Source organism: Halichondria panicea, chromosome 2, assembly GCF_963675165.1.
Source record: "Halichondria panicea chromosome 2, odHalPani1.1, whole genome shotgun sequence".
NCBI lineage: Eukaryota > Metazoa > Porifera > Demospongiae > Suberitida > Halichondriidae > Halichondria > Halichondria panicea.
Genome location: NC_087378.1, coordinates 8,552,683 through 8,578,775, shown reverse-complemented (window position 1 = coordinate 8,578,775; position 26,093 = coordinate 8,552,683). Strand labels below are relative to the sequence as shown.

At 44.2% G+C, this 26,093-nt stretch overlaps 8 protein-coding genes across 15 annotated transcripts; 3 read left to right on the top strand and 5 right to left on the bottom strand.

Annotated features, from left to right (window-relative positions):
- Positions 1-269: 269 nt before the first annotated feature.
- Positions 270-1,438, bottom strand: LOC135331528 (alpha-1,6-mannosyl-glycoprotein 2-beta-N-acetylglucosaminyltransferase-like; the record flags this gene model as incomplete). The annotated part of the gene is given in 2 exon segments (XM_064526727.1): positions 270-980; positions 1,278-1,438. A coding segment is annotated over 1 exon segment (660 nt), but the record flags the coding sequence as incomplete, so codon positions are not given.
- LOC135331529 (WD repeat-containing protein 54-like) lies at positions 1,409-3,092 on the top strand. Its single transcript, XM_064526728.1, has 7 exons — positions 1,409-1,730; positions 1,781-1,846; positions 1,898-2,015; positions 2,065-2,278; positions 2,372-2,537; positions 2,591-2,659; positions 2,834-3,092. Exons 1-7 carry the CDS (start codon positions 1,506-1,508, stop codon positions 2,963-2,965), a joined length of 990 nt encoding a protein of 329 aa, XP_064382798.1. The 5' UTR covers positions 1,409-1,505; the 3' UTR covers positions 2,966-3,092.
- LOC135331526 (tetratricopeptide repeat protein 14-like) lies at positions 3,089-7,759 on the bottom strand. Of its 6 annotated transcripts, XM_064526721.1 has the most exons (13): positions 7,399-7,759; positions 7,192-7,268; positions 7,019-7,144; positions 6,477-6,564; positions 6,327-6,424; positions 6,234-6,274; positions 6,014-6,181; positions 5,886-5,957; positions 5,657-5,776; positions 5,372-5,494; positions 4,828-4,951; positions 3,743-3,876; positions 3,089-3,688 (listed from the first exon to the last, which is right to left on the bottom strand). In XM_064526721.1, the coding sequence occupies exons 1-13, from the start codon at positions 7,643-7,645 to the stop codon at positions 3,166-3,168; spliced, it is 1,941 nt and encodes a 646-aa protein (XP_064382791.1). In that variant the 5' UTR covers positions 7,646-7,759; the 3' UTR covers positions 3,089-3,165. The 6 variants fall into 6 exon arrangements, with proteins under 6 accessions (XP_064382791.1, XP_064382792.1, XP_064382793.1 ...); XM_064526722.1 differs by lacking the exon at positions 3,089-3,688 and having other exon boundaries at positions 3,742-3,876; positions 4,332-4,951; positions 7,399-7,748; XM_064526723.1 differs by lacking the exon at positions 3,089-3,688 and having other exon boundaries at positions 3,742-3,862; positions 4,332-4,951; positions 7,399-7,748.
- Positions 7,760-7,814: 55 nt separating this feature from the next.
- Positions 7,815-12,554, bottom strand: LOC135331527 (heat shock 70 kDa protein 12A-like). The gene is made up of 3 exons (XM_064526725.1): positions 11,883-12,554; positions 9,411-9,632; positions 7,815-9,264 (listed from the first exon to the last, which is right to left on the bottom strand). Exons 1-3 carry the CDS (start codon positions 12,279-12,281, stop codon positions 7,960-7,962), a joined length of 1,926 nt encoding a protein of 641 aa, XP_064382795.1. The 5' UTR covers positions 12,282-12,554; the 3' UTR covers positions 7,815-7,959.
- A 93-nt stretch (positions 12,555-12,647) lies between these two features.
- Positions 12,648-15,722, top strand: LOC135331522 (heat shock 70 kDa protein 12A-like). Its single transcript, XM_064526713.1, has 5 exons — positions 12,648-12,839; positions 12,952-13,331; positions 13,374-13,601; positions 14,090-14,276; positions 14,424-15,722. The coding sequence occupies exons 1-5, from the start codon at positions 12,683-12,685 to the stop codon at positions 15,584-15,586; spliced, it is 2,115 nt and encodes a 704-aa protein (XP_064382783.1). The 5' UTR covers positions 12,648-12,682; the 3' UTR covers positions 15,587-15,722.
- Positions 15,723-15,754: 32 nt separating this feature from the next.
- LOC135331525 (sialate:O-sulfotransferase 2-like) lies at positions 15,755-17,011 on the top strand. The gene is made up of 3 exons (XM_064526718.1): positions 15,755-15,890; positions 15,969-16,565; positions 16,644-17,011. Exons 1-3 carry the CDS (start codon positions 15,761-15,763, stop codon positions 17,009-17,011), a joined length of 1,095 nt encoding a protein of 364 aa, XP_064382788.1. The 5' UTR covers positions 15,755-15,760.
- On the bottom strand, positions 16,903-18,608 carry LOC135331524 (WSCD family member AAEL009094-like). The gene is made up of 2 exons (XM_064526716.1): positions 17,729-18,608; positions 16,903-17,378 (listed from the first exon to the last, which is right to left on the bottom strand). Exons 1-2 carry the CDS (start codon positions 18,522-18,524, stop codon positions 17,020-17,022), a joined length of 1,155 nt encoding a protein of 384 aa, XP_064382786.1. The 5' UTR covers positions 18,525-18,608; the 3' UTR covers positions 16,903-17,019.
- Positions 18,609-19,045: 437 nt separating this feature from the next.
- LOC135331520 (prominin-1-like) lies at positions 19,046-25,981 on the bottom strand. Of its 3 annotated transcripts, none has more exons than XM_064526712.1 (21): positions 25,875-25,981; positions 25,323-25,568; positions 24,751-24,830; positions 24,480-24,685; positions 24,113-24,306; positions 23,874-23,954; positions 23,580-23,803; positions 23,289-23,427; positions 23,118-23,194; positions 22,801-23,033; positions 22,431-22,583; positions 22,182-22,311; positions 21,835-21,920; positions 21,522-21,648; positions 21,277-21,409; positions 20,291-20,478; positions 20,086-20,223; positions 19,897-19,965; positions 19,734-19,823; positions 19,424-19,557; positions 19,046-19,235 (listed from the first exon to the last, which is right to left on the bottom strand). In XM_064526712.1, exons 2-21 carry the CDS (start codon positions 25,558-25,560, stop codon positions 19,220-19,222), a joined length of 2,736 nt encoding a protein of 911 aa, XP_064382782.1. In that variant the 5' UTR covers positions 25,561-25,568; positions 25,875-25,981; the 3' UTR covers positions 19,046-19,219. The 3 variants fall into 3 exon arrangements, with proteins under 3 accessions (XP_064382782.1, XP_064382780.1, XP_064382781.1); XM_064526710.1 differs by having other exon boundaries at positions 25,771-25,932; XM_064526711.1 differs by lacking the exon at positions 25,875-25,981 and adding an exon at positions 25,669-25,864.
- Between the last annotated feature and the right edge of the window lie 112 nt (positions 25,982-26,093).

Below are 26,093 nucleotides of genomic sequence, written 5' to 3'. Positions count from 1 at the left end.
CAAGACAGCTGGTATCAAATAAAACCCACCCTTCTGTAAATATCTTAGGGTAAGCCAAAACTATCCCATGGAAGTAGTTAGAGCTGATAATTGTGTGTAACTAGTTTATTCACGTCAGAGCCACCACTACAAGCCCACACAAACACTTTTAAAGATATTCAAGGTCTTTGATGTGGGACACTCACAGATGTACAGGTTATGTATGTACAGGGGGAGGATGCACACACTGTACATGTACTATTCATGTACTATTGACATTAAAACCTCACCTTGCAAAAATCCACAGACTCCACTATTTGATTCATCTCCTCATAGTAGTAGTCACTGCTGACAACCAGGAGCACCTCCTCCACGCCCCGAGCAGCTCTCAGGGAGTCTAACAGTTGCCGTAGATACGCTACTCTCTTGTGGACTTGAACAATCAGTATAATATCATCATTCCCCAGGGGAGCAAATTTATCGGCATTGAGAATTCTTTCCTCTCTGTTTAAAGTCACCAATTTCTTCCTCAGCAATTCTACTGAGTTGGGGCCGTTCATGCTTGGAATAGAGTCAATTCTAGGGACAGACTTGTGTGCGGCTTTAATGGTAGTGTTTTGATTTGTTTTGTTGGTGGCCGAGTGTTCTCTTGTTGAAAGGAGAGTTTTTCTCGGAAAATGTGGAGTGTTTTTACCTACTGAGTCTTGCTGCTGTTTAACAGTGGAGTTCTTCTTAATATAAACATTCTCGTCTCTTGGGACATTATTATGCGCTGGCATATAGGGCAGTTTGTGGTCTTGTGATCTACCAGTGTTTGATACACTGCTGTCAGCAGAGTTCTGCAGCATGAGCACAGTTATCCAACACGAGATGAACATGAGAATGCCTCCAATCATGAGTTTCCTGAAGAGAGACCCTCTCCGAGGTAAACCAACACCAAGCAGTGTCATCTCTACACACACACACACACACACACGTAGGGACTACTCACACAGTTGGTTCTGTAGAGGGAGAGAGTGGTGTACACGACAATACTAGACAATACTACCACTGCCTGGTCAGATATAACTGTGGCTGCCTATAACTGTGGCTGCCTATAACTGTGGCTGCCTATAACTGTGGTTGCCTATAACTGTGGCTGCCTATAACTGTGGTTGCCTATAACTGTGGCTGCCTATATTAATATGCTAAACTACAGTATAACACAACCTTCAATCAATCATAGATAGTAGCTACTATCTATGAATCAATTAATCATTTATCTTTTAATAGCAGAAACATCACTATAATAAACTCACCTATGTGTACAGCGGGAACACTGTTCTACCAGCTCATTCAGTACGTCCAGCTAGCTCTCTGAGTCTCTTATCAAGACTTTGTTGAGATCATGTCAGAAAGCATCTCCCTCTTTCCTCTTGACAACTGCTACAGAAAGTGGGCGTGGCTTGTAGATCTTTATCTATAAAGGACTGCAGCTCGCCCATACATGTATATGTAGCAGCAGTCAACACAAGTATATATATGTGATGGCTTACAACAAGGGTACTACCACTACATTGAAATCCAGTGCCTCCCTGGTGGCCAACAATCTCTCAGTGCTGACTGGGCTGGAGGGAGACAGCACTACCCTTGCAGTCACTCACAAGGGATCCATCAATATCGTACATGCTGCCTCGGGAGTCAGCAATCTCGAGGAGGTGTTTTATGATGAGTCGAAGAGCAGTAAAGATCCAGCCTCTTATCTAACTGGGGTAACTATGTTCGAGTGTGTATCACTATAGCAACCCCTACATTATTTCAGGCAATGTGGTGTCAACTTCAATCGTTACGTGTTGTCCTCATTTTGACCTCATTCAAAGGATTTCAGGTGAAATATTGATTTCTTTGGACCTCATTTCTAGACTACATGTACATGCAGATTCTGGAGTGGAATGGAAGCAAGCAACTCTATCTGAACAGATTTGATACGCCTGAGGGTTCATTTGCTAGTAGATTTGCCAGAGGCATTGCTTCAGTTGGAAACTACGTCTGCATTGGTAAGATGGTGTCAGTACTGTACTAGTTTAGTGTATTGATTCCACTCAGGTACTTCTGAGGGTCCCATTCTGGTGCTCAATGTTTCAGCCCAGAGTGGAGATGTCAAGTTCACCAAGCAGTTGCAGGCCCACTCCTATCCCATCTGTGCACTGGCTACTAATGAGAAGGGTCGTCTGGCCAGTTGTGATGAGAGAGGAGTGATTGTGGTCTGGTTAGATCCCATCACTTGTGATGACACCTTTGCCGTTATCAATGATTCAAGGTAAACTTTATCTTGCCAAGTGCATATTGAGTGGCCTGCCCCCACATATCACCTCTTAAAGACAACCCCCCCCACACACACACACACACACAGTAACGTTCCATGTCAGTGTCTTTGTTTCTGGAAATCTCTGCTGATTGGTGGATTCTCAAATGGTCTGATAAAGATCTACAACAGTGAGACGAGCGCTAAGATGGTGGAGATAGCTGCTCACGCTCGTTGCATCAATGCCCTCGATGTGGCACTACAGGCTGGACTGGTGAGAATATATCAGAGAACACCATCCTATAGTTACATGAATTTGCTATGCAGTTGCTGTCTGCTTCTGAGGACAGTACTGTCAGTGTGTGGAAACTGCCAACTGATGTAGACTCTAACAAGGTGATAATGCTCTCATCAGTTTTAGCTATGTATTTAGACAGTGTTAAGTAAAGACTAAAAAATTTGTCACACCCCTTGTGAAATATTTTTACGGGAATGTGGATGGTCAAGTGATCAGTGTACACATGTATTGCGTATGTTTATGCTTCCCTGCACTCACTGCACTCACTGCAGGTGTCCCTTGTCTACTCAACGACAGTTGCCAACAGTGTGTTGTGTGGAGGACGTTTCATTGGTCCATTTGGGGCCAGGTTTGCAGTGTCCAGTTTTGACAGCACAGAACTATTAACATTCACTAAGTCATAGCGCGAACATGCAAGCTCCCTGGACTATGATTATAGCTCTTACGACTATTGGCTAGTCATCACTTATATTTTATGATAATACATGTATTGTACAGTATGTGGCAGCAAATTTTTCACTTGTAAACTCAGTCGAAAAAAGTTCAAATTGAAAATTTATTACAAATATTTTTAAGGTAAAATTTCGTGCATATATATAAAGTGTCAATGTTTTGATCTAGAGCTGTCTCTGGCTGCACTAACACTGCCTCTTCTAGAGCTGTCTTTGGCTGCACTAGCACTGCCTCTTCTTGAAGAATCACTGCTTGATGCATGTCCTGTCTTGGACCTCCTCTTGCTTGATGGAGAACGTGGTGATATTGTCCTCTTACTAGGAGAGGCACCACTTCTGTTTGTCAAAGGGCTTTGTGTGTGAGAGGTTTGCTTCTTATAAGGGGAAGGTGATCTCCTTCGCTTATAGTGGGTGGGTGAACTATCCGAGGAGCTGTACGATCTCCTGCGCCTCTTTGATTGAGACTTGCTCTTGTCTCTATGGCGACTCCTATCAGGAGTGGGGGAGCGACTGTCAGATTGTGAACTACTACTACTACTGGAGTTGGTGTCAGACAAGGTGCTCTCAGAATCACTGCTGGTGGAGTATCTTCGACTTGTTCGGCCGCCTTTCCGTGATTGCTTAGTTTTGTGTTTTGTTGTTGTAATTTTCTTCTTTTTCAGTTTCATATTTTTCCTGGAGAGAACAGAAACCATCTATATTATATATAACCACGTTTGCCCTACTCACCTTTTGGTCTGCTTGGCTTTCTTGCTGGTATTTTTAGATGTTTTAGATTGTTCTCTGTCAAGGAGTTTTTGAATCTTTCGAAGTGTTTTCTCTTCCTCCATCTTTTTTCGTTCTTTCTCTCTACGTTCAACAGCCTCCATTTACACAAGACAACAAGAGAGAGGCAACACACACACAGTGAATAGGGCATGTAATGTGACAGGCAAAGGACACACATGAATGAACACACAGTGATAAAGAAATGTACGTACAGTGTACATGTACACAACATTGATAATAAAGGCAGTGATGCACACACAGAGAGAGGGACACACACAGAGAGGGACACACACACACACACACAGAGAGGGACACACACAGAGAGAGGGACACACACAGAGAGGGACACACACACAGAGAGAGGGACACACACAGAGAGGGACACACACAGAGAGGGACACACACAGAGAGAGGGACACACACAGAGAGGGACACACACAGAGAGGGACACACACAGAGAGGGACACACACAGAGAGGGACACACACAGAGAGGGACACACACACACAGAGCACAGTGAAAACAGCAATTGTGACACACAGAGGACATACAGCAGTTTTGATACAGCATTTTTGGTAAGTTTTGATCCAACATGTCGAGATTGGGAGTGTGTTGGTATTGACAGGAGTTCAGTGCCATGAGAGGAGGAGAGAAAAAAGAGAAGAAGTAAACACGTACATGTACACACATGCATAGCAGCACAGAGTGTCCACAGTGTGTAGTAGCTACATGCACAGAGTGTCCACAGTGTGTAGCTACATGCACAGAGTGTCCACAGTGTGTAGTAGCTACATGCACAGAGTGTCCACAGTGTGTAGTAGCTACATGCACAGAGTGTCCACAGTGTGTAGTAGCTACATGCACAGAGTGTCCACAGTGTGTAGTAGCTACATGCACAGAGTGTCCACAGTGTGTAGTAGCTACATGCACAGAGTGTCCACAGTGTGTAGTAGCTACATGCACAGAGTGTCCACAGTGTGTAGTAGCTACATGCACAGAGTGTCCACAGTGTGTAGCTACATTGTCCATTGGTTGCAACTTGCAGACCTGTTTCTCAGTGATGGCTGTTAGCAACTGCAGTCTCTGTCTGGCCATGCTTTGGTGGGGGTCATCAGCCAGGGCCTCTTTGTAACACCTCATGGCCTCCTCAATGCGACCACTCTTCTCCAGTCTATGGGGGGCGATGTTGGAGAGAACATAAGTTTGAGTCATACCATGGAATATAGCCCATGAGACAATTTTATGATTTTCTGAAAGACAGCTTTCAAATGGTGATGTCATCAAAGTTGAGATAAAAAGTATTTGCCAATTTCGCCATACCATGGTCCAAGGCCGAAAAATGGCCCCAACGAAAATTTTGATTTCAACACACCATTTGACTAAGTTTTCAGAAAATCATAATTTTTACATTTGATCAACAATACTAGAGTTATAGCTGTTGAAAGATTGATTGAACAGTGGTAGCCATCCAACAAGGATGATGGCAAGTAAACTAGTAATAAAAGTACATTAGTTCGGAGCACAACATCTATACAATGTAATCAGCTGTATGTACAAGTAGAGTCTTGGGGATAGGACATGATTGACTTACTCCCGTCCATAGACCACCTGTGTCTCCACGAGGTACGTCCTTGCATTGCGGTGGGTGTGGTTAAGAGTGAGGGCCTTTTCAAAGTCGTGTATGGCCTCCTTGAACTGTCCATCATTGGCATACCTGCACGAGATAGAAACACACATGAGGTTGGTAGTAGTCAAAACCCAAGCCTTCTAAACAACAAATAATTATGGGACAGAATGCCTCCTGTGTACAGTCCATTGGAGTTGCGTACTCTTCCTAATGAACTCTTGGTTATAATTATGACAGGGCCATACTTACAGTGCCCCCCTGGCGACAAGACCCTCCACATTCTGGGGGTCAATGCTGAGAGCATGATCAAGCATCTTGAGTGCTTTCTTCCCCTCCCCCGCCTTGAAGGCCGCCACTCCGGCTGCTACACTGCATGGAGAGGATCAATACACAAAATGATACATAGTCAAATAGTAATATTATTCATGAAATGCTCAGTGGAAGAATGAAAAAGGCTTTTTTTGTGCTACTCTGGTACCTGTCCAGGGACCACTTTGCTCTCTGTGCTTTCCTCAGCTCACCATGGTAATCACTAGGGGCATACTCGGCCCTGTGGAGAACACACTCAACTAACACTCTGCCATTACCACACAGCATGTGACATACATCTGTATATTGCTGAACAGAGTTGGTTTCATTCCAGGGACGAGTGGTTCTGTTCCAGATGTTCCAGGGCCAATTCCAAGTACAATCTTCAGAGTATCTGTGCAGCTTGGGTTGCCGAAACCAGGGTCATCTTCTAAGTGCCTCAGAAAGTCATCAGAATGGCCAGTCCTGCAGACATTTCTTAGGTTTACAAAGCACTTGCAATAGATGTTCAGCTCACCACTGTTTAGCTTTTGATGGTGCCTTGCCACTTCTATAGCCCTATAGAATCAAACAAAGCTGTTGTTATTGAACTATACAGCAAGGTGCTCACAAGGGCAGCTGATAGTTGCTGGCTCTGAGTCAACTCCTGAGCGTGAGACTCTCTGAAAGAAAGACTCACTATGTTGTCATGGCAACCAACCACAACACCTGCAGTGTACACATACTGTATATAACACATGGTGGGTGGTGTATAATGAACCTTGAACCACATCTTTGACTTGCATCTCTTCCAAAATCTTGTCCCTTTCTTTGACCTCATCAGAGAGATTATCATATATGACACGCCCCTGTGTGTGTGTGTGTGTGTGTGTGTGTGTGTGTGTGTGTGTGTGTGTGTGTGTGTGTGTGTGTGTGTGTGTGTACGTATGTGTGTGTGTGTGTGTGTGTGTGTGTGTGTACGTACGTGTGTGTGTGTACGTACGTGTGTGTGTGTGTGTGGTGTGTGTGTGTGTGTGTGTGTGTGTGTGTGTGTGTGTGTGTGTGTGTGTGTGTGTGTGTGTACGTACGTGTGTGTGTGTGTGTGTGTGTGTGTGTGTGGTGTGTGTGTGTGTGTGTGTGTGTGTGTGTGTGTGTGTGTGTGTGTGTGTGTGTGTGTGTGTGTGTGCGGGGGGGAGGGTGCACTCATAGCTAGCAAAACAGGACTATTTCAGACAAATCCCTTATATGCCATGCTTTTCGTGCCCAAATGGTTTTTTGCTGAAAATTATGTAAATTGTGTAGTTATAGAATGCATTCAATCACCTGTACGTTGATATCAGCCAGCTCTCTGAACTTGTAGCTACCAACAAATGACGTGATGCGGACAGCAAGTTGTCCGAACTCCTTTGATGTCACATGACCTTCCATAAAGTCTCCAGGTTTGATTAACTGCAATAAAACCAACGAGGTGAAAATGCATCATTACAAGTACGTACCTCAAACACTCTCCTCACTCGAATGTTGGGACCAACTCTCATGTGGAGCTCCAGTGCCTCTGGCTCACCATAGCTATCTACACAGACAGATGCAGATATGAACACACACCATAGCTATCTACACAGACAGATACAGATGTGAACACACACCATAGCTATCTACACAGACAGATGCAGATGTGAACACACACAGATTAACTAACGTACATTGCTCCTCTTTCTGGTAGTTGTGAGTGGGTACACTCGCTGCCATCGCAACCGCATCTTGCTTAAAACTCACGGCATGCTTAATCCGAAACTTTTTGATTCTGGCTTGAAATTCATCAGCTGGCTTCTTTGATTCTACTCCACCGGCACCGTGGTGTTGTTTGGAAACTATATCTTCGTGTGCTGTAGGTATTTCGTATCCACTCTGCATTGTACTGTCAGTGTGCTTATGACTTTCTTGGGCCATCTGATATTTCTTGCTTGTATCTGCTGGAGGATATGGATATGGATATTGGTGTTCTCTGCTGTTCCAGTTGCATGCTGCCTGTAACTGGTAAAGAGCGTTAAATCAAAATAATTATTCGCCTGGACATTTATTATTGCGGCTTCCATTCGAGGTTATCCAATGCGCATGCTCTTATTAGTTGTAATTGTAATCAAAAAAAAAAGGTGGAAAGTGCTCTATGAGAAAAAGTGATATGCAAAATATAAAAAAAGTGAACAAAAAAAGGAACAATAATTCAACAAAATGTACAAAAACAGTTGCGTCATTCAGTTATTTTATTTGTTGAGAAAATCAATCTTAGCGATTGCGGTCCTACCACTGGTTAGGTCTACAGCCTGTACTTTAATCTCTGTGTCTCCAAACAGCATAGTTGCTTGTAGCTCTCTTGCCTTTCCACCAGTGATATCTGGCATCTCCAGGTACAGCTCTCCGCACCTCTTCACTCCAGGGTCCGTCGTGAACATGTTGTGTTCCTTGTCACTGCAAAACACTCCTATGATCGTTGATGTCTGATATGATTTTGCAGGAGTGTAGCTTCTCGTCACCTTTTCTCCTAGTGCTATAGATTGATCAATAGTCACAAATGTATCGAAAATGTCTGTGCACCATTCAACTCCTTCTTTAGTGGTACGTTTGTTTGGAGGGTGTTTCCCGGGAACATATCTGTTGAGCACACCTACACCGTATGTGAGTGCTGACCTACGAACCCTAACCACTGTCGGGTCCAGGCCAAACATGACTGCACCTTTGAGAATAGTGAGGCCAACATCTTGAGGAATGATGACATGGAGATGAGTGGAGAAGGCCATTCTAATCTCGTTCTGTAAAAGGGGAGATTCTGCAAACCCTCCGACCAAAAACATGAACTTGACTCCCTCTAGTTCCGGCTTCTTGAGTAGATCGCTGATGTGTCTGACGATCTCCCTCATGACTGGCTCAAAGAGAGCCAACATTGCACCAGGAGAAAGACGAAGCATACCCTGCGAAGACCACCGAATATCTTTATTGCCAAACCGTCGAATGGCTTGCTCCACGGAGTGTCCCTTGAGCTTTGAATAGTGTTCAATGAACGAGAATGGAAGTGAAATGTTGAGAGGGTTGGATTTCGTTGGACTGGCAGTACGTTTCTTTGCCTCAAACGCTATCATCAGATCCACCCAACCAGCAGGTTTTTGGTTCTTGAAGCTCACCACAAAATCGATTCCGAAAATCTTCACAAGCAAATTTTCAAACTCTTTGTCGACACCAATTGCACCCCAAGCACCTCCGGACGCTTTGTGCAGCTCTTTCAATGTTCCTAAATCCTCCATTTCGTGTACAGTGAGATCCACAGTACCGCCTCCGCAATCAACCACTATGTATCGTGTACCTGCCTTAAATTCTGTGCTGGTTTTTCCAGTAATAGGTGGCTTTCTAGTCAAACTATTTGTTCTTCGATGATTGATTGGAGATGAGCTTCCAATGAAATCGTCGTCCGGCATAAGCTCTCGTTGCTTCAGCTTACGACAGTAGATGGATGCAGCTTCTGGTTCGAGGGCAATGATGAGTTGAGACGGGGACTGGGCAGACGCAAGACCAGCCTGGAGAGGAAATTATATTCTATTCTAATAAGGATAATTATGGCATGGTAGATATATAGCACATAGAATAGTATTAACTGTGTTTGCAATAATGTAATGCTATAACATATGACTAAGTCAACAGCTATTATAACTGAGGTACTCACTTCGTAAGCTGCTTGTCTCATGAACTGTTTGGCAGGCTGCCTCCAAATGGCTGGGACCGTGATGACCCATCGAATGTCATCATTGACAATCTTTGTGGAGGACTGATCAGACAACTCTTGCAAACAGTGGTCTTTGAAGAACTTGAGAGCATAAGCAAACACCTTCAGGGCAAGCATCTTCTTGCCATTGGCTGCTTGCAACTCCACTCCCTTGTGTAAATCCTACACAACCGGGATGCAATCAAGTTAGTTACAGCATGTTGTCAGGTTACTGCATGCAGCACAAGCTAAAGCAACATGTATCAACAACACTATTGATATATTGGGCCCAGAATAATGTTTGGCCTAATGCAGCCATATTCTCAAGTGGTGTGTGTAATGCACTGAGGGGAGTGAAGTAATCACATTCCAACAATTAGTCGGAAATTCGACTCTATCATTTGATATATAGCATGGATATGGGATTGGCAGTCAACAGGCACGTGTGAATCATAGTGGAGACTAAGTAGCTACAGTACGTATGGATTGATTGTGCAATTATCAGCATTCTCACTGTCTTTGATCATGTATATAGTACCACACACGTTGCCATCAGCTGCTACTGCTATATCAACATGCAGGACTGTAACACTTACCTCACCCTTTCATTCATAATCTACCACTTATAGTAATTACCAAAGAATTAAGGATGGTGGCCACATGCACACTGTAAGGATGGTGGCCACATGCACACTGTCATGGAATTCCCATGCATGCAATAGACATGTCATGCAAACACGCTCCACTCAACCTCTGTTGTTATAGTGATTCAAGAGAGATTTGTAAACTAGAGAGCTACAAAAATAATCGTCATGCTTGCTTGGTTTTGTGTTAACCTAATTAACGGCATTAGCTACTGGCATGCCCGTCTTCCCACCATGTTCCCGCCATGTTCCAGCCAGGTTGAAATTACATTATCAAGATAGTATAGTTAAACACGCACACTCTTTGGCCATTATAGTGTGAATTACTGTTACCATACTCGTAAGCTACTGTGCTACTGGAATTTGAAACTTCTTTTGATGGTGTTCAATAAGTGTGTCAGATGATGGGAGGTTCGTAACTTAAGTCAGAACTCCTATAATGAGATTATGTTACTTGCAACGTCGAGGACTATCAAAACAAACAGGGGTTAATTCAATTAAGTGTGGCCCCCTACATACATGCAGCTCTTGAGAGGGTCCGTGGTGCCACATCCTTTGAACTGAACTGGGGGAGTCGGTCGTCCTGAACTAACAAGGTTAATGCACTATTTAGTAGTTGGTGAACTTTCACTGATTACATCACAATTATCATAAGTGCATGGTACCACACACAACTCGGGATTGCAATTAGCAGTTTTTGGTGGGAGCCTAAAGATGGAATTAACAAGAGTTCTCGTGAGCTGAAATGCTTGACATTCTAGAGCAACACTATCACGTTACAATAGTCAGCCGACTTTATGCATATCCTGTCCAGTGGGGGCAAATATGGTTAGATCAATTAATCATGGCCTCTCCTACCTCTCATCCATTATTATTTCCTCATGCAAGTGCATGTACCTCACACACAATAATGATATTATTGCAACATGCAGTGCAAGCCATGTTAATGCTACAGTGATGAGTAACTGTACAGCTATAGTTATGTATGCTCATGAGCTGTTTTTCAATGCTGTCCTTCAGCAACAAAGTCTTACAAGTATATAATCCGTGTCCTGTTTGGAAACAGCTACAAGCCAATGTGGTAGACCATGTGTTTGTTCCAACGGACACACGGATATAGATACAGTTGGCATTACAGACCACGCTACATGCTGAGCTACCAATCTCACACAGTTGGCATTACAGACCACGCTACATGCTGAGCTACCAATCTCACACAAGTATAACATATAATTTTCAGAAGATAGCCACAAATTTAAACAAACACCGAAATGCTGCATGCTTGTTCTGAATGTGTGGGGCATTCAATTAGAGCATGTAGGTGTACTGATTGTATGGCATTATAGCACTTCTCAAAGCCACAATAATGTAACTGTATACACTCTGAGATACACACGAGAACATGCACTGGGCAGACATGGAGATGTGCCTATAGTCTGCTCTACCAATGTACAGGGGGAAATATTTCACATAGCACACTTAACAGTACACACACATATACAGCTACTAATCTAGGAAGGCTGCACAAGTCTAGCTAGCCACAACAAGAAATGCCTGATTGAACATGACTAGGGGGGAAATGACATCTTGCACATTAGCATGGGAAAGCAAGAATACATTAGTAATTATGGGTGTTGTACATTATGTGTTCAGTACACACAGGCCTTGAGGGAATGAGTCGAAGTAGAGGATTTATATCATCAGGAATTTAATGAGTTAGTTAAGGAGAATATACTTATGCAAGCCTCATTACTGCCACCTACACATACAATAATATTATACGACTCACTTGACTTGAATGAAGACTCATCTTAAACTTCTCAAAATAGTACCACCTTCTAGCCTCAATCTCCTCCAGATCATGGTAGTAGTCTCGTGCTCCAAAGCCAAACGAATGAAACTCTCCATTAGGCTTCAATAGTAGAGTGGTGGGTGTCTTCTGATTTGAGACTCCTGGATCCCCACCCTCCCATTTCCTCATCATGTGTATGCTGTCCTGGTCTCGTGTGAAGGAGAATGCATAGCCACTGTAAGTTGTACCGAAATCAATGGCTGCCACAACAAAATGTTTGTCAGTCGGAGAAGACGAACCCGAAGTAGTGGTAGAGTTGTTTCTGGAGAGAAGAGTTGCCGGGGAAACTGTTGGAGTTGTCCTAGTGTCCACATAGTAGCCATTTTGCTGTGCCATGTCTCCTTGAGCAGCAGCCACTAATGCAATTACCACCGCTTGTGTAGAGTAGCAAGCTCGCTGCACTTGTCTGGCTTGGTAGGTAGAGATTACCACAATTACTCTTCTAGATGTCGTTTTTGTAGTCTCAAAGCCTTCCTTACAACTCTTGTTTGGGTGGGAGCAGCTTGATTGATCTCAGGTTTGCACAGTCGTGTCATGCATGCAGATCATAGCATAGTTGAGTACACTCCCCCGTGAACAGTTGTTTTGATTTGCGGTGTCCAAGGCATCTTGTGCTGCACATTTCAGCAAGAGCAGACACACCCCCATTTGCACTTGCAAATTGCAGTGAAATAAGGGAAAGGTCGTCAGAATAACAAACTGTTTTATAGTATTGATCTGTTATAAGAGCAGCAGTCATGGCTACTAGCAATGCTTCAGCAAGCCCAAAGGGAGGTCATCTAAAGAGTTTCATTCGCAGTGCAAGTCCCAAGGCCAAGAGCATAGGAAGAATGATCAAAAGAAGGAGTTCCAACAAAGTCAAGTCACCAGCAACAGACAGGAGCCACCACTTAGGTAGGCTAGCTGAACTGAGACAGTAATGCAGTTGCATGCATCTCACCGTGAAATACATTGCAATGCTACCATAGATCTAGGTGACAACCATTTTTAGAGTTGTTTGTTGCAGACAACAGCTCTGACTCGGACACAATTCTTCTGGATTCCCTGGGAGGTCTCTCATTGTCCCCAACCACTCCACTTTCAGGGGCTGCAGCGAGGTCTGGCTATAGAGCTGTGGTGGCAATTGACTTTGGCACCACATACAGTGGTTATGCGTACTCCTTCAGCAACCATCCTGAAGATATCAGCCTGATGAGGACCACCAATGGAGGGAGATATGGGGGAGCATCCACTCACAAGATTCCAACCATTCTTCTCTTAAATGATAAGGGAGGTTTTCACTCTTTTGGGCATGAGGCACGAGAGGCTTACCATGACCTGGACGAGATCCAAGCAAAGAAATGGCTCTACTTTGAGAAGTTCAAGCTGGAGCTACACACAAGAAAGGTAACCAAAGATTTTGCACACAATTATCATACTTGTGCATAGGACTTGAACATGAGCATGGAGTTAGAGGCGTCCAATGGGCAGAGGGCTCTTGCTACTATTGTGTTTGGTCATGCTCTACGCTTCTTCAAGGAGAGCTGTATCAAGGAGCTTAACGATGTCTCCATTGTGCAAGCTGGGTTCTCCTCTGATGATATTCAGTGGGTTGTCACTGTCCCTGCGATTTGGAGACAGTCTGCCAAGCAATTCATGAGACATGCTGCAGTACAGGTAACCCAACACTAACCCCATGCACTGACAGCAGTGGCAGCATTTAATAGATTTTAAGTCACCTTAATATTCATAGCTCTGCCGTGTGCTCTAACAACCAATGTCGATATTCATGGAATAACTGTGTTTGTGTAGAATGGTTAGGCACAATCATAGTGCCTCCTAGTGCCGCCCATGGGTGTTGGGTTACAACACAAGCAGGGTGGCATTGCCAGCAAACCTATTCATTAGTCAACTAGTCTATATTGCAGTATGAATTGCTGTAGTGTTCTGTTGGGATGCATGTGTATTAGAATAAGTTCATCCTCCGTATATATTGGAAATAAACAGTTGGGAGAAGGTGGCCTATAATAAACTGTCTAAACTCAAAGAATTCTTTATTATACGCTTGCATGTAAACACTACTTGTTAAAGAAAGCAGATCTGCTTGTGCATGTGTACAGTGTGAAGTGTCATACATATATAGTGCATGTACTGCACCCTTGCAGGCAGGACTGTTGAAGTCAGACAACTGGAAGCAGTTGATAATTGCCTTGGAACCGGAGGCCGCCTCCATCTACTGCCAGAGCCTGCATGCAAGGGAGTGTGTGCCAGACACACCACTCTCCCCCTCCAGACCAACAGCAGCCGGCTCCTCCTCACCCTCCACTGGGGCACCCACGTACAAACCTCCAGGTTACAGATACACACATTCTCCACATTGGTAGTACTGAACGTCATGCAAAAAAATGCGACATCAAATAGTTATTGCTTTGTAAGCTAATTACCTTATGCTATAAAAACATTCACTGTATTATATACTTTCTATCCCCCTGTATATAGAGTATCTGACACGATCGTCTGCTCCAGAAATTGATCTGAGTTCGACTGGTGACAGTGACTGCACGAGGTACATAGTGGCCGACTGTGGAGGAGGGACAGTGGACATCACGGTACACGAGCTCACTCGTACAAGGAACCTCAAGGAGCTGCACAAAGCCACGGGTGGTACATGGGGTTCAATGGGCGTCGACTGTCAATTTGAACTACTCCTCTCGGATATTTTCGGGGAAGATTTTCTCGTTGATTTTGTCAAGACTAAACCGATCAGTTGGTTGGAACTTGTTAACACATTTGAAACGAGGAAGTGTTCTTTCTGTCCGACCAAGCAAGTAGCAATAAGCATTCCTCTACCATTTTCATTAATTGAGAGCTTCATGGACAAGACGGGTAAGTCAGTACGAACAGCTGTGCAAGAGTACGGAGAGGAAGGTGTGCAGTGGACGTCACAAGGAATGCTCAGACTCTCTCCCTCAATAATGATGGAACTATTTGAACCAGTTGTGAGCGCAATTATACAACATATTCAAGAAATTCTTTCACTCCCAAATTTGTCGAGAATTGAATATCTATTCCTTGTCGGAGGATTTGCTGAGTCACCAATATTACAAGATGCTGTTCACAACGCATTTCGACCTTTCCTTAAAGTGGTCATCCCACAAAATGTCAGTCTGACTATCCTGAAAGGTGCTGTAATGTTTGGGCATGATCCGACTGTTGTTCATGTGAGGAGATCACTGTTCACGTATGGAGTGGCCTGCTTAAACAGATTCATACCGGGGAAACATCCAGAAGAGCTGAAAGTGGTCAGAGATTGCAGTGAATGGTGTTCGGGCATCTTTGATGCATTTGTGTATGCAGACCAAGCCATCTCCCTCGGGCACGTGGTTACCAGGAGTTACACTGTGGCAGAAAATACTGTTAAACAGTCGACTCTAATTAATCTTTACGCAAGTGAACAAGAAGTTGTTGAATATATTAATGATCCGGGATGCGTGAAAGTTGGTCAATTGAAATTTTGGCTCTCCTCCGATGTGGAGAAAAGCGATGAACCACGAGAGATAATACTGTCAATGATGTTTGGGGAAACTGAGATCAGTGCTAAAGCTATCGACTGTGCCAGTGGGCAAACTGCAAGTGCTTCTTTTGACTTTCTTACAAAATAACTCAACTGTTCATTGTACGTGTACGTGTGTGTTGATGCATTGATGCATTGATGGTATAGTGTGAACAGAACTGTCTATTCATTATCTGAAGATGAATGTTATATATTGTTCTCTGACATTAATTTTGGGCACTGAACACTTTTATAGCAGCCTAGCTATCATACAGCTATCATCATGTACAGACATAAATTTAGAAGTTCTACTGCTTGTAAGATTGTATACCTACTCTGCTTAGGTACAGTAGTCTCCATCTTGGTGATCTGGTACGCCACTGCACCGGCTGAGGAGACAGTGGATTATGAAGGTATTGCACTGTATAGCTTACTGTCTGTGTACTAGACGCTAAACTTGCACAACACATACTAAGAATTATCTCCGTCAGATTATTTTGTGGCAATGGATGCTCCTTTGCGGGACGCTAGAGATGCCACGAGTGTGGATGACAACTGTGAGCAGAGACATTGCTCTGAGTACCTCACCAGCAGGGAGAGGGTCGCTCAAAAGAAGTGCATGAGAGAGGTTTTCCGGTACATGGATCCATTGGAGATCAAGGCCTCATTGAGGGAGAATCCATGTCGGTTTATAGACGCGAGAAATCGTCTTCCAGTAGCACTTGTGAGTGCTGAAGGTTCGGGTAACACTTGGTTACGATGGCTACTTGAGAGGGCTAGTGGCGCGTGTACAGGCTTCATTCATTGTGACTATGTTATGAGACGAAGTGGTTTTATTGGTGAAGGTGTGATGAGTGGCAGTGTGCTGGTTGTGAAGACACATTCTATAGAGCCACAGTGGAATGGAGTGAATTATACACAACCAAACCCCAAACATCCTTACTTTGGATCAGGAATACTCATGATTAGGAACCCGTACAAATCATTGGTTGCTGAATGGAATCGACGGATCACAAATCTGGTCTTGATTCCAAATGGTATTGAACATAATGAGAGCCACACAAACACTGTATCAGAGGAATACTGGAGTGAGTTTACAGTACATGAGATCATTAGTTGGTATGTATTATTCCGCAGTATTAAGTGTATTCCTCTTCCTTATACAGGAACACCAGAATGGGCTTCCTTTGTGCAAGTGTACATGCAAGCATGGAAGGAGAGGATCATGAACTGGTTGCTACAGGATCATGCAAAGGTCCATGTGGTGTATTATGAGGACTTGCAGACCCACACTGTGAGAGAGGTCACTCGACTGTTGGACTTTCTCCACATCGACTATTCAAGCCCCAGAGATGTGGCATCCAGTATCAGTGGAGGTTACACAGAATTTAAACGTCCGCATGCTAAAAGTTTGGGATATGAGTATTACACACTTGAACAAATCTACTTCATAAAGTCAATGATACAAAAAACAAACGAACTACTAAAAAGGAACAAAGTAACTCTAGATTTAGATAGATACTTGCAGGTATAACATTCTAGCTAGACATTGATTAAATATTCCCTGAAATCAAGTGTTTCTGTTAAAGCTGTTGCATTGAGTATGGCACTGTTGACCCATCGTTTCTGTTCTATTGTGAAGTGTTCAAAAGTCACATTGTTCTTGCGTCTGTGAAACGTGCTAAATCCATTATCAATTCTTGTCTGAACCTCTTCAATGGTGAACTTTATGTCTAAGAACTTGAGAATTTTGTGCATTTCCAGCGCCTTATTATTCCTGAGTTGCTCGTACTTGATCAGCAGTAGAGGCTGATGTCGATTCTTGTGGATCCAGTTGTAGATCATGATAAACCACTTCCGAGCTTGTCCATGTACAAACTCTGCCCACCGACTATTCTCTCCTGCATAATTATAGTGTATAGTTAGTGTGTGTATATAGTTAGTGTGTGTATATAGTTAGTGTGTGTATATAGTTAGTGTGTGTGTATAGTTAGTGTGTGTATATAGTTAGTGTGTGTATATAGTTAGTGTGTGTATATAGTTAGTGTGTGTATATAGTTAGTGTGTGTATATAGTTAGTGTGTGTATATAGTTAGTGTGTGCATGTGTTAGTGTGTGCATGTGGACATAAGAGAGCCATGTACAAAATAGGTAGATGTACTAGGTACACAATGTTGTCACAGTACTTAATTAGTAGCTAGTAAGTAAGTACACTGTAACTATAGACAACAACAACTATATATTAACTTACCAAACCATTCCTCTCCTGCTTGCTTAACGTGTGTATCCAAGAACACAGTGTGTGAATTGAAACCATTGGCCACTATTCGATTCCATTCGGCCACCAACGCCTTGAATGGATTCCTTACAACAAAAACAGCAGAGCCGTACTTTCCTTCACTTTCAGATAATGGCCGTCTAAGATTGGTCCCCGTCCAAATAGGGCTATGTCGATGAGTCTTCACGACCAACACGGACCCACTACGGACGAACTCGCCACTGAACCCCTCCGCACGTAGACTGATGTCACAGTACACTGCTCCAGTGCAAACTCCTGTCAGCTCCTCTAATAAACCACGGATCCACGTGTTACCCGAGCCAGGGAAGCTGACTAGAGCAACTGCCTCCCTCCCAGTACTGTCTAGAAAGTTACACTTGTCTCTAGAAGGGATAACGTTGGATTGCCTCATGGAGCTCTCACAATACTCAAATCTTTGGAGATCTTCTCCATTCAAATCCTCAGAGTAAATAGTATTGTCTAAAAGTTGGCGTTTGGGAATTTTATCAATAAAGTGTTCTTGCTCATTAATCGGTGGTTGCTTTAAAAGAGAGTCTTTTCGGGAACGAAACTTTGGGATTAAGTCGAGTGGATTCAACTTCTGTGCTTTGTTTTGGTGTACCAATCCTTCATCTTTCATCCGTGTTTGAGTTACTATTGTCTGTTTGTAACTTGATAATAAGACTACATTATAAGTGACTAAGATTAGAATTGCTAGCACTACTACAGCTGTAAAGTATGAGGTGATGGCATTCACTTTACAGGCCATACTACACAAACTAACTAACTCATGGTGACTGGAATCAATGTGTTTATAGAGCTACTAGCTGTATGGATACAAAGGTATGTGTTTATAGGCTACTGGCTGTATGGATACAAAGGTATGTGCCAGAAGGCTCCAGTTACTGATTGGTGCAAGGAGGTATCAAGCTAGTGTAGGTGATAGTTACTGATTGGTGCAAGGAGGTATCAAGCTAGTGTAGGTGATAGTTACTGATTGGTGCAAGGAGGTATCAAGCTAGTGTAGGTGATAGTTACTGATTGGTGCAAGGAGGTATCAAGCTAGTGTAGGTGATAGATAATTGGATTAAGTGAGTTGCAGCAAACAAACACTCTTGTATGTATTTGACTTGTCACAAATTAACTACCGTAGCCATGGAAACAAGCTAAGCCTATAGCTGGCCTCCTTCGCAATTTAATAAGTGCTGCCTGCATGGGATCGAGGCTATACAAGAGGCTAAGACAGATGAATACTCATGTAAGAGCTAGTTTAAGTATATGTTAATTGAATCAGCTGGCTCAACAAATTAATGGAATTCAAAACAGGTTGCACAAATTATTATACACTACAATCAGGAAACTCAAACATGTAAATAGACAACTAAAGGTACGTACCTATATCTACAAATAGAAGAAAAATAAAAGAGAGAGGAAATGTCTACAAATTTCTCATCCTTCCAGTTTTCAATATGATTTCATTCTACAGAGAGAGACAAACGTGAGGCATTACAAGCATGGGAGGGGAACAAGTCACTAACTACTGTGTGTGGGTGTGGGTGTGGGGGTAGTGGTGTGGGTGTGGGGACAGTGGTGTGGGTGTGGGGTATGTACCTCTTCATAGCTAAAGGGTTTCTGAAACAGTATACACAGATTCAAAAAGTAACTCACGGGTAGTCAAGGTAACCATCGTTGTCCCCATCAGCAGATTTCTTTTTGAGGAAGAAGCTTGAAGTGAGCACAGCAAAGATGACCACTGGAACGAAGAGGAAGGAGCAGAACCCGAGCGACCACCAAAACCCGTTCTGTGTGTGTGAGGGGGGGGGGGTAAGATATGGACAGACAGATGCAGAGATGTGGTGACTTCAGACTGTACTGAGATGTGTGTAGATCACATCAGTAGGTATGTATAGCAAAGGTTAAAGGTGTATAAGCACAGCAAAGGTCAAAGGTTTATTAGCACAGAGCTAGCTGGTCTCACCAGGCCATCCAGGAAGTTCCTACAGATGGTGTTGTGTATCTGAGTGTACACTCCGTACATAGGCTGACAACCCCCCACGTTGTTCATCACCTAGGCAACGTGCCATGGAGAGAGGTAACAATGTAAACATGATAGTTAAGTTACAAGAAGCCATAGATGATACCTGATTATCGACGTGGCGAATGTAGTCAAAGACGTAGCCAAAGGAGCGGTCCACAGATCCACGCACAGTCTGCATAAGGATCATTCAGAGCCTTTCATTATAAATGTGCTGTCAATATGACCAGCACACCCCTCACTACACCCACTCACTGCACACTATCACTACACCCACTCACTACACACCCCTCACCTGATTGATAAATGTGTTCAAGATGGGTCCGGAGATGTTACCCACTAACTCTCCGATGTCAACAGCCACTGCTGTGATATTCTGTTGCAGTGTCACAGCAGCTGCGTTGACTCGCTTCAGTGTATCCTGGAGGTCATTCTGTGTGTGTGTGTGTGTGTGTGTGTGTGTGTGTGTGTGTGTGTGTGTGTGTGGGTGTACCACTCACCAACTGTGCGGCCACCTCCACAAGGATCACGTCACGAAGGTTCTCCAGGAGGTCAGCAGCGGCGTTAATGGCTGCAGCTTCAGTGCCCTGATTACTCAGAGTCAAGAGGCCACTGATACCACGTAGGGTTGATATGCTGTTGTTCAGGTCAGCTGTAGCCAGAGCATTGTCCAACTCCATAGGGTAACCTAGTGGGGGGAGGGGGTGGGGCTTATAGTTACCATAGGGTAACCTAGTGGGGGGAGGGGGTGGGGCTTATAGTTACCATAGGGTAACCTAGTGGGGGGAGGAGGTGGGGCTTATAGTTACCATAGGGTAACCTAGTGGGGGGAGGAGGTGGGGCTTATAGTTACCATAGGGTAACCTAGTGGGGGGAGGAGGTGGGGCTTATAGTTACCATAGGGTAACCTAGTGGGGGGAGGGGGTGGGGCTTATAGTTACCATAGGGTAACCTAGTGGGGGGAGGGGGTGGGGCTTATAGTTACCATAGGGTAACCTAGTGGGGGGAGGAGGTGGGGCTTATAGTTACCATAGGGTAACCTAGTGGGGGGAGGGGGTGGGGCTTATAGTTAATCAATTAGCAAACATCAGTTCTGAAAACTAGAGCAGACGTAAAATACAAGTATCTATTAAAGAAATCATGCTCTTAGGAGCTAGAAAATGAATCTCATAATAATTGTATGGTGTGCTACTAGTGACTGGAGAGTGTACAGCAATATCCCATATCACACCCGGTTCAGTCGTCATTGACAGTGTGCAATTACCTGTCAAGTAATTGCACACTGTGTATGACAACGTATTGTTTTTCGAAAAACGGCCGTAGCTAATAAAACTGCAGAGAACATCATCACACACGTCAATAGTTACTCTTATGGGATTAATAGCACGAGTAACAAGCAATGACAAGGCTACTAATGCACGAGGCGTACTTAACCATATAATATAATTGGAGTTGGATAGTCAATAATCCTTCCAAGGGGACTTACTGGTGATGTTGACATCGAAGGAGGTATTCTGGATACTGCTCAGTGCTGTTTCTATGGCACTAGTAATCTCTCCTTGGTTCAGGTTCAAGTTATCAGCCACAGTGGAGATGGTGGTGTCCACAACACCTCGTAGCTACAAGGGTCAATATGAGGGAACAGTGAAGCTTATCTTCCAGTCCACTGTATAGCTGATAAGAGGCTGCCTGCTAGGCTATAGGCTACGTAGATATAGGACTCCATCTTACTGCAGTGAGATTGAAGGCTTGGTTGAGGGTTGCCTCGATGGAGCCAGCATACTCTGGTAGTACAGAGGCAATGATCTCGTTGAGGTTAGCAGCTGCAAACAAAGCTGTGTTGTTTTCCTCACAATCCCTGGATAAGGGGAAAGCACGATGTCAACAACCCATCATTATATCAGAGTGTACAATGTGGAATGGTTAATGTGACGCTGCAGTGTGTAGTGTGGGCGTGTGTGAGTGTATGCGTGTGTGAGTGTGGGCGTGTGTGAGTGTGGGCGTGTGTGAGTGTGTGCGTGTGTGTGTGTGTGTGTGTGAGTACCTGAGTAGTCCTGAGACGGAGGGGAGGCTGCTCAAAAGAGGAACACTGGTTGCAAATGCAGCCCTGACATTGGGATCATCAATTGTCTGCAGTAAACCACCACACAACAATAAGAGCAAGAATACAATTATGTACTAAATTTTTGCAGATTGCTTAAAATAAACATTTGCGGATTTTATTTGCGAGGATAGAGGTTCAAATGACCACACCCCCTATAGTAGAGAATACCGAGAGCAAATAATCGATTATAAATTTCAGATTCGAGGTCAATCCACGAAAACTGCGGAAAAATTAGGTCCTCGAAATAAAGCGCTATACGGTTTATAATAAGTAGGTATAACACTCACATTAGCAAAGGCAGGGTAGTCAGGTCCCTGGATATCCTGGCATATCTTGAAGGCATTGGACCCAAGGAAGAAGAAAATGGTGGACAGGAGAAGGAGAATGAAGCCAAATATGAACGTACAACCCACGGATCTGAACACACGAGGCATGGATGACATAACCCACTCAATCAGTACAAGCTGTAGTCACATGCACACACACACACACACGGATCCTCCCACTCAACACAAGGCCATGAACCGCCCACTCACATGAGGAGGATTATTCCACCGCAGTGTGAGAGGTTAGATCTGTCATACGGGTAGCGGTCCTTCCTGAACCCAATCAGTCCGAGCAGGATACCCACCCACACCAAGGCTATGGTGATCAAGGTTAGACTGCAGATCACTATACCAAATGCATACCTGTGGAGGAGTGATTGGAGTCATCAGTATACACAGTGACAATCAAAACAGAAGCGAATACAAAAGTCCTTTTTGGTGACAATGCTTCTATGGGCTATATAAAATAAGCACACCAACTACGCACAAGTAACTGCAGTCCATGCACACACCAACGTAGCCTGTCGCCTAGGTTAACACACGCCCACACACCCACACACCCCCACACCCACACACACACCTGTACACATCAAATGATCGCACGTAATCAAAGGCAGCGTTGATGAGACACTCGTTGACATAGCCGAGAGAGATGAGGAAGTCTCCCACAGGCGGTGGCGGTGGTGTGCTGACTGTAGCCCCCTCTATGGCAAACAAGGAGCCCAGATCCACTGGAGGGACAACTAACCGAGAGAACACCTCACCCCCGTCCAATGGAGGGCATGCGGAGGCAGTAAAGGTTGTGTTGATGATCTACAGTGGCAGGGGGTGTGGTTAGAGGGCACACACACAGTACCATACATTATGGTTGCTATGGTGATTTAGAGGAGTACTCACTGGGTCAACGATGACTGATAATTGATTGCCAAGTAGAGACAGACTGTTCATTGCCTGATCTATGAAGGGGGTCACCTCTGTAGGGAATAGAAGATGACTCACATGTCATGTATACTACAGAGCAGGTTACAATACATGTAGCTAAGCCTGTCAAGATGAAGTACCATCTACCTTGAAGAGAGGAGTTGATTCTCTCCATAGCTTGAGGGCCCAGTGCGTCCATCAGTTCATTCTGTCCATCTTGAATGTTCCCTCCAATACCACTGATAGCTATCTCCAGGTCATTCAGCTGGGAGTTGACGTCAGGTACCTTGACAACACAGGGGGGAGGGGGAGAGGGTCAGTGTACAGGGAGCGAAATAGAAACCTAAGCTTCACACTTGTAAACAGTTGATGCATGTTCATTGTTATGACTACACACACAGACACAATGCACTGGGTAATTGATAAGAGGTTGCTCACATCTGGTATCATTCCCATTGCCATGGAGGTGGCATCTCTGACGTTCATGATGGGGTCACAGTCTGGTGCACCCGGCATGCCTGCATTTTGACGACAGGTAGTGACAGCAGCGGTAAGGTCGCTCGTCACAGTGGTTAGGTCTGTCTTGATTCGTCCTACTGATTGCGTGACACCTGCCACAGAGGGACCTACCTCAGTCAGGACAGTGTTGATGCTGGCCACAACTGGGAGGGGTGAAGTAAAGACCAGTCAGAACCAATCTGAAACTAGTCATAATTAATAGTAGTTTAGTACCTGAATTGTTGAGCTGAGTGACTATCCTGTTCAGCTGGACGGATAGGTCATCGATGGTGCCTTGTAAGCTTTCCTGAATTCCTGCAGACATGACATCCTCATAGCATATAGTCAAATAAGGAGTAAGTGGTTAAGTAAATGCAACTAACTCAATTACAAGCGACTACCCACACCATCATGGAGTAAAACCACTTGAAAATAAGTTTAAGCCCACGAAAATTTTATCACACGCGTCTCACCGGATATCTCTCCCACCACGCGTAGCAGCACTCCATCGTCCCCCACTGCCTGACAGAGGATCTCATCAATCTCCTGGGTAGTGTCCCTCAAGTAGTTACTGCTGTCCTGTACCACAGAGTTGAGGGTGCTCTGGATGTTGTCCACACTACTGAAGGTCTGCTCGTTACTGAAGAATGCCACCACAGCAGCGGCACTGTGTGTGTGTGTGTGAGTGTGTGGGGGTGTGCGTGGGTGTGTGGAGGGGTGTGGAGGGGGTTATAATGTTTACATGAAAATAAAGGAAAAGCACTTTTCTCCAAATGGCAGCATATTTGCTCACTCAGTTAGACTACATAGACAGACAAGTATAGCTGGACACTGACTCACAAGAGGACGAGGGAGCAGAGGAGTAGAATAGATGCAAAAGTGAATGTGAAACAATCGTTCCTCTCACGAGTGTCCTGTATCTTGGCCCCCCCGCACTTGCCACAGCACCGACAACACCAGAAGCAACAGCCCACTATTAGAAACAGGACACCAACTAGTATACCCAGCAGTGTAACTGCTAGGATGCCAGCCCACCAGGGAGCAAACTGCACAGGAGAGGGGGACAAGACTGTGAATCACTATAGCAAAGGTAATAATACATGGTCCTGACCGATTGCAGTAGCCCAAGAGGATCAATTGGTTGTCCAGAATTGGAAATAAAAGTATCGTTGAGAACAGGAATCAGAAGGTCTGCAAGAAGACATCATTAAGCATAGTCATGAATGATATGCGCATGTGACTGCTGATTATACAGCAAATTAAAATTAGTTCCAAGCTTGTCGGTAAACATGTTGTAGGTCATCTGAGACAGATGCCTATATGAAGCTAACACATACAACACATATGGAACTATGACCAACTCTTAAAGGGCATGACAGCTATTAGGGTACAGATGTGATCATGTGATTGACCCTCTGCTACTAGGGTACAGTGTGTGATCATGTGTGGGGTATTAGGGTACAGGTGTGTGATCATGTGTGGGGTATTAGGGTACAGGAGGTTGTGCAATCAGTCCACATTGTCAGGTAAGAGGGTTTTATTGTGTATCCCAGTGTCAGGATGTAGTTGCTAATGATGACAACACATTGAAGCTATTCTCCTACTACTATCACCGTTATATAGAACAAGGGTATAATAAAGGAAGAACGTGTCGTGCATTATCTATCTGCTGGATACCCTCACCATAAGGCAGACCTCCACTCCGCACAGCGTTCACAAACCCGTTGGCAAGGGAGTTCCACGCTCCAAGGCTCCCGGGGTCATAGGTCGCATCCACCAGCCCTGCCCCCTCAGATAACTCCGCAAATATTAGCTGTCCATTTTCTTCTGTGACTGAATCAGCAGGACACTGTTGTTGAGCCATGACCACGCTGGCCAGGGCAAGCAGACTCACTGCTAGCACACATGCACGGCTCTGCATTGTCTTATCTGAAACCAGTGTGTGCAGCATGGAGTATTGTACAGAGCTGTATAGAGTACAGCTAGTCTAGATCTAGCTAGCTGACGTACATGACATACATATACCTACTGTACTAGCTTCAAGTTAATACACATCAGATTCTAAAGTGCACAACAAGGCTAGCTAGCTAAGACTAGCTACATAAGATAGTAGATATAAGATAGTAGGTACCTCTTTTTGGTTAGCTTGCGGTGTCTATTGTTAATGTTGGCTAGCTGAAGTCACACGCACACACTGCACACACATACAGAGCTAGCCTCGTTCCCAGGCCTTACTTTTTCTTGCTGTTGTCACTGTTCATCCAAGAGAGACATAGTGAGGCAGCAAAGAAAGAAATGGGCGTACAGTTAATTAAGAAAAGTAACGATTAAGACAGTATTTTATCTTATTGAACAATAAAGAACAGAAAAAGGAGAGCCTGTGTAGAGGCTAATACATATGGCGTGTAATTTGAGTCAGTATTGTGCCGGTAATATTGCCGAGGCAAAAAAGTT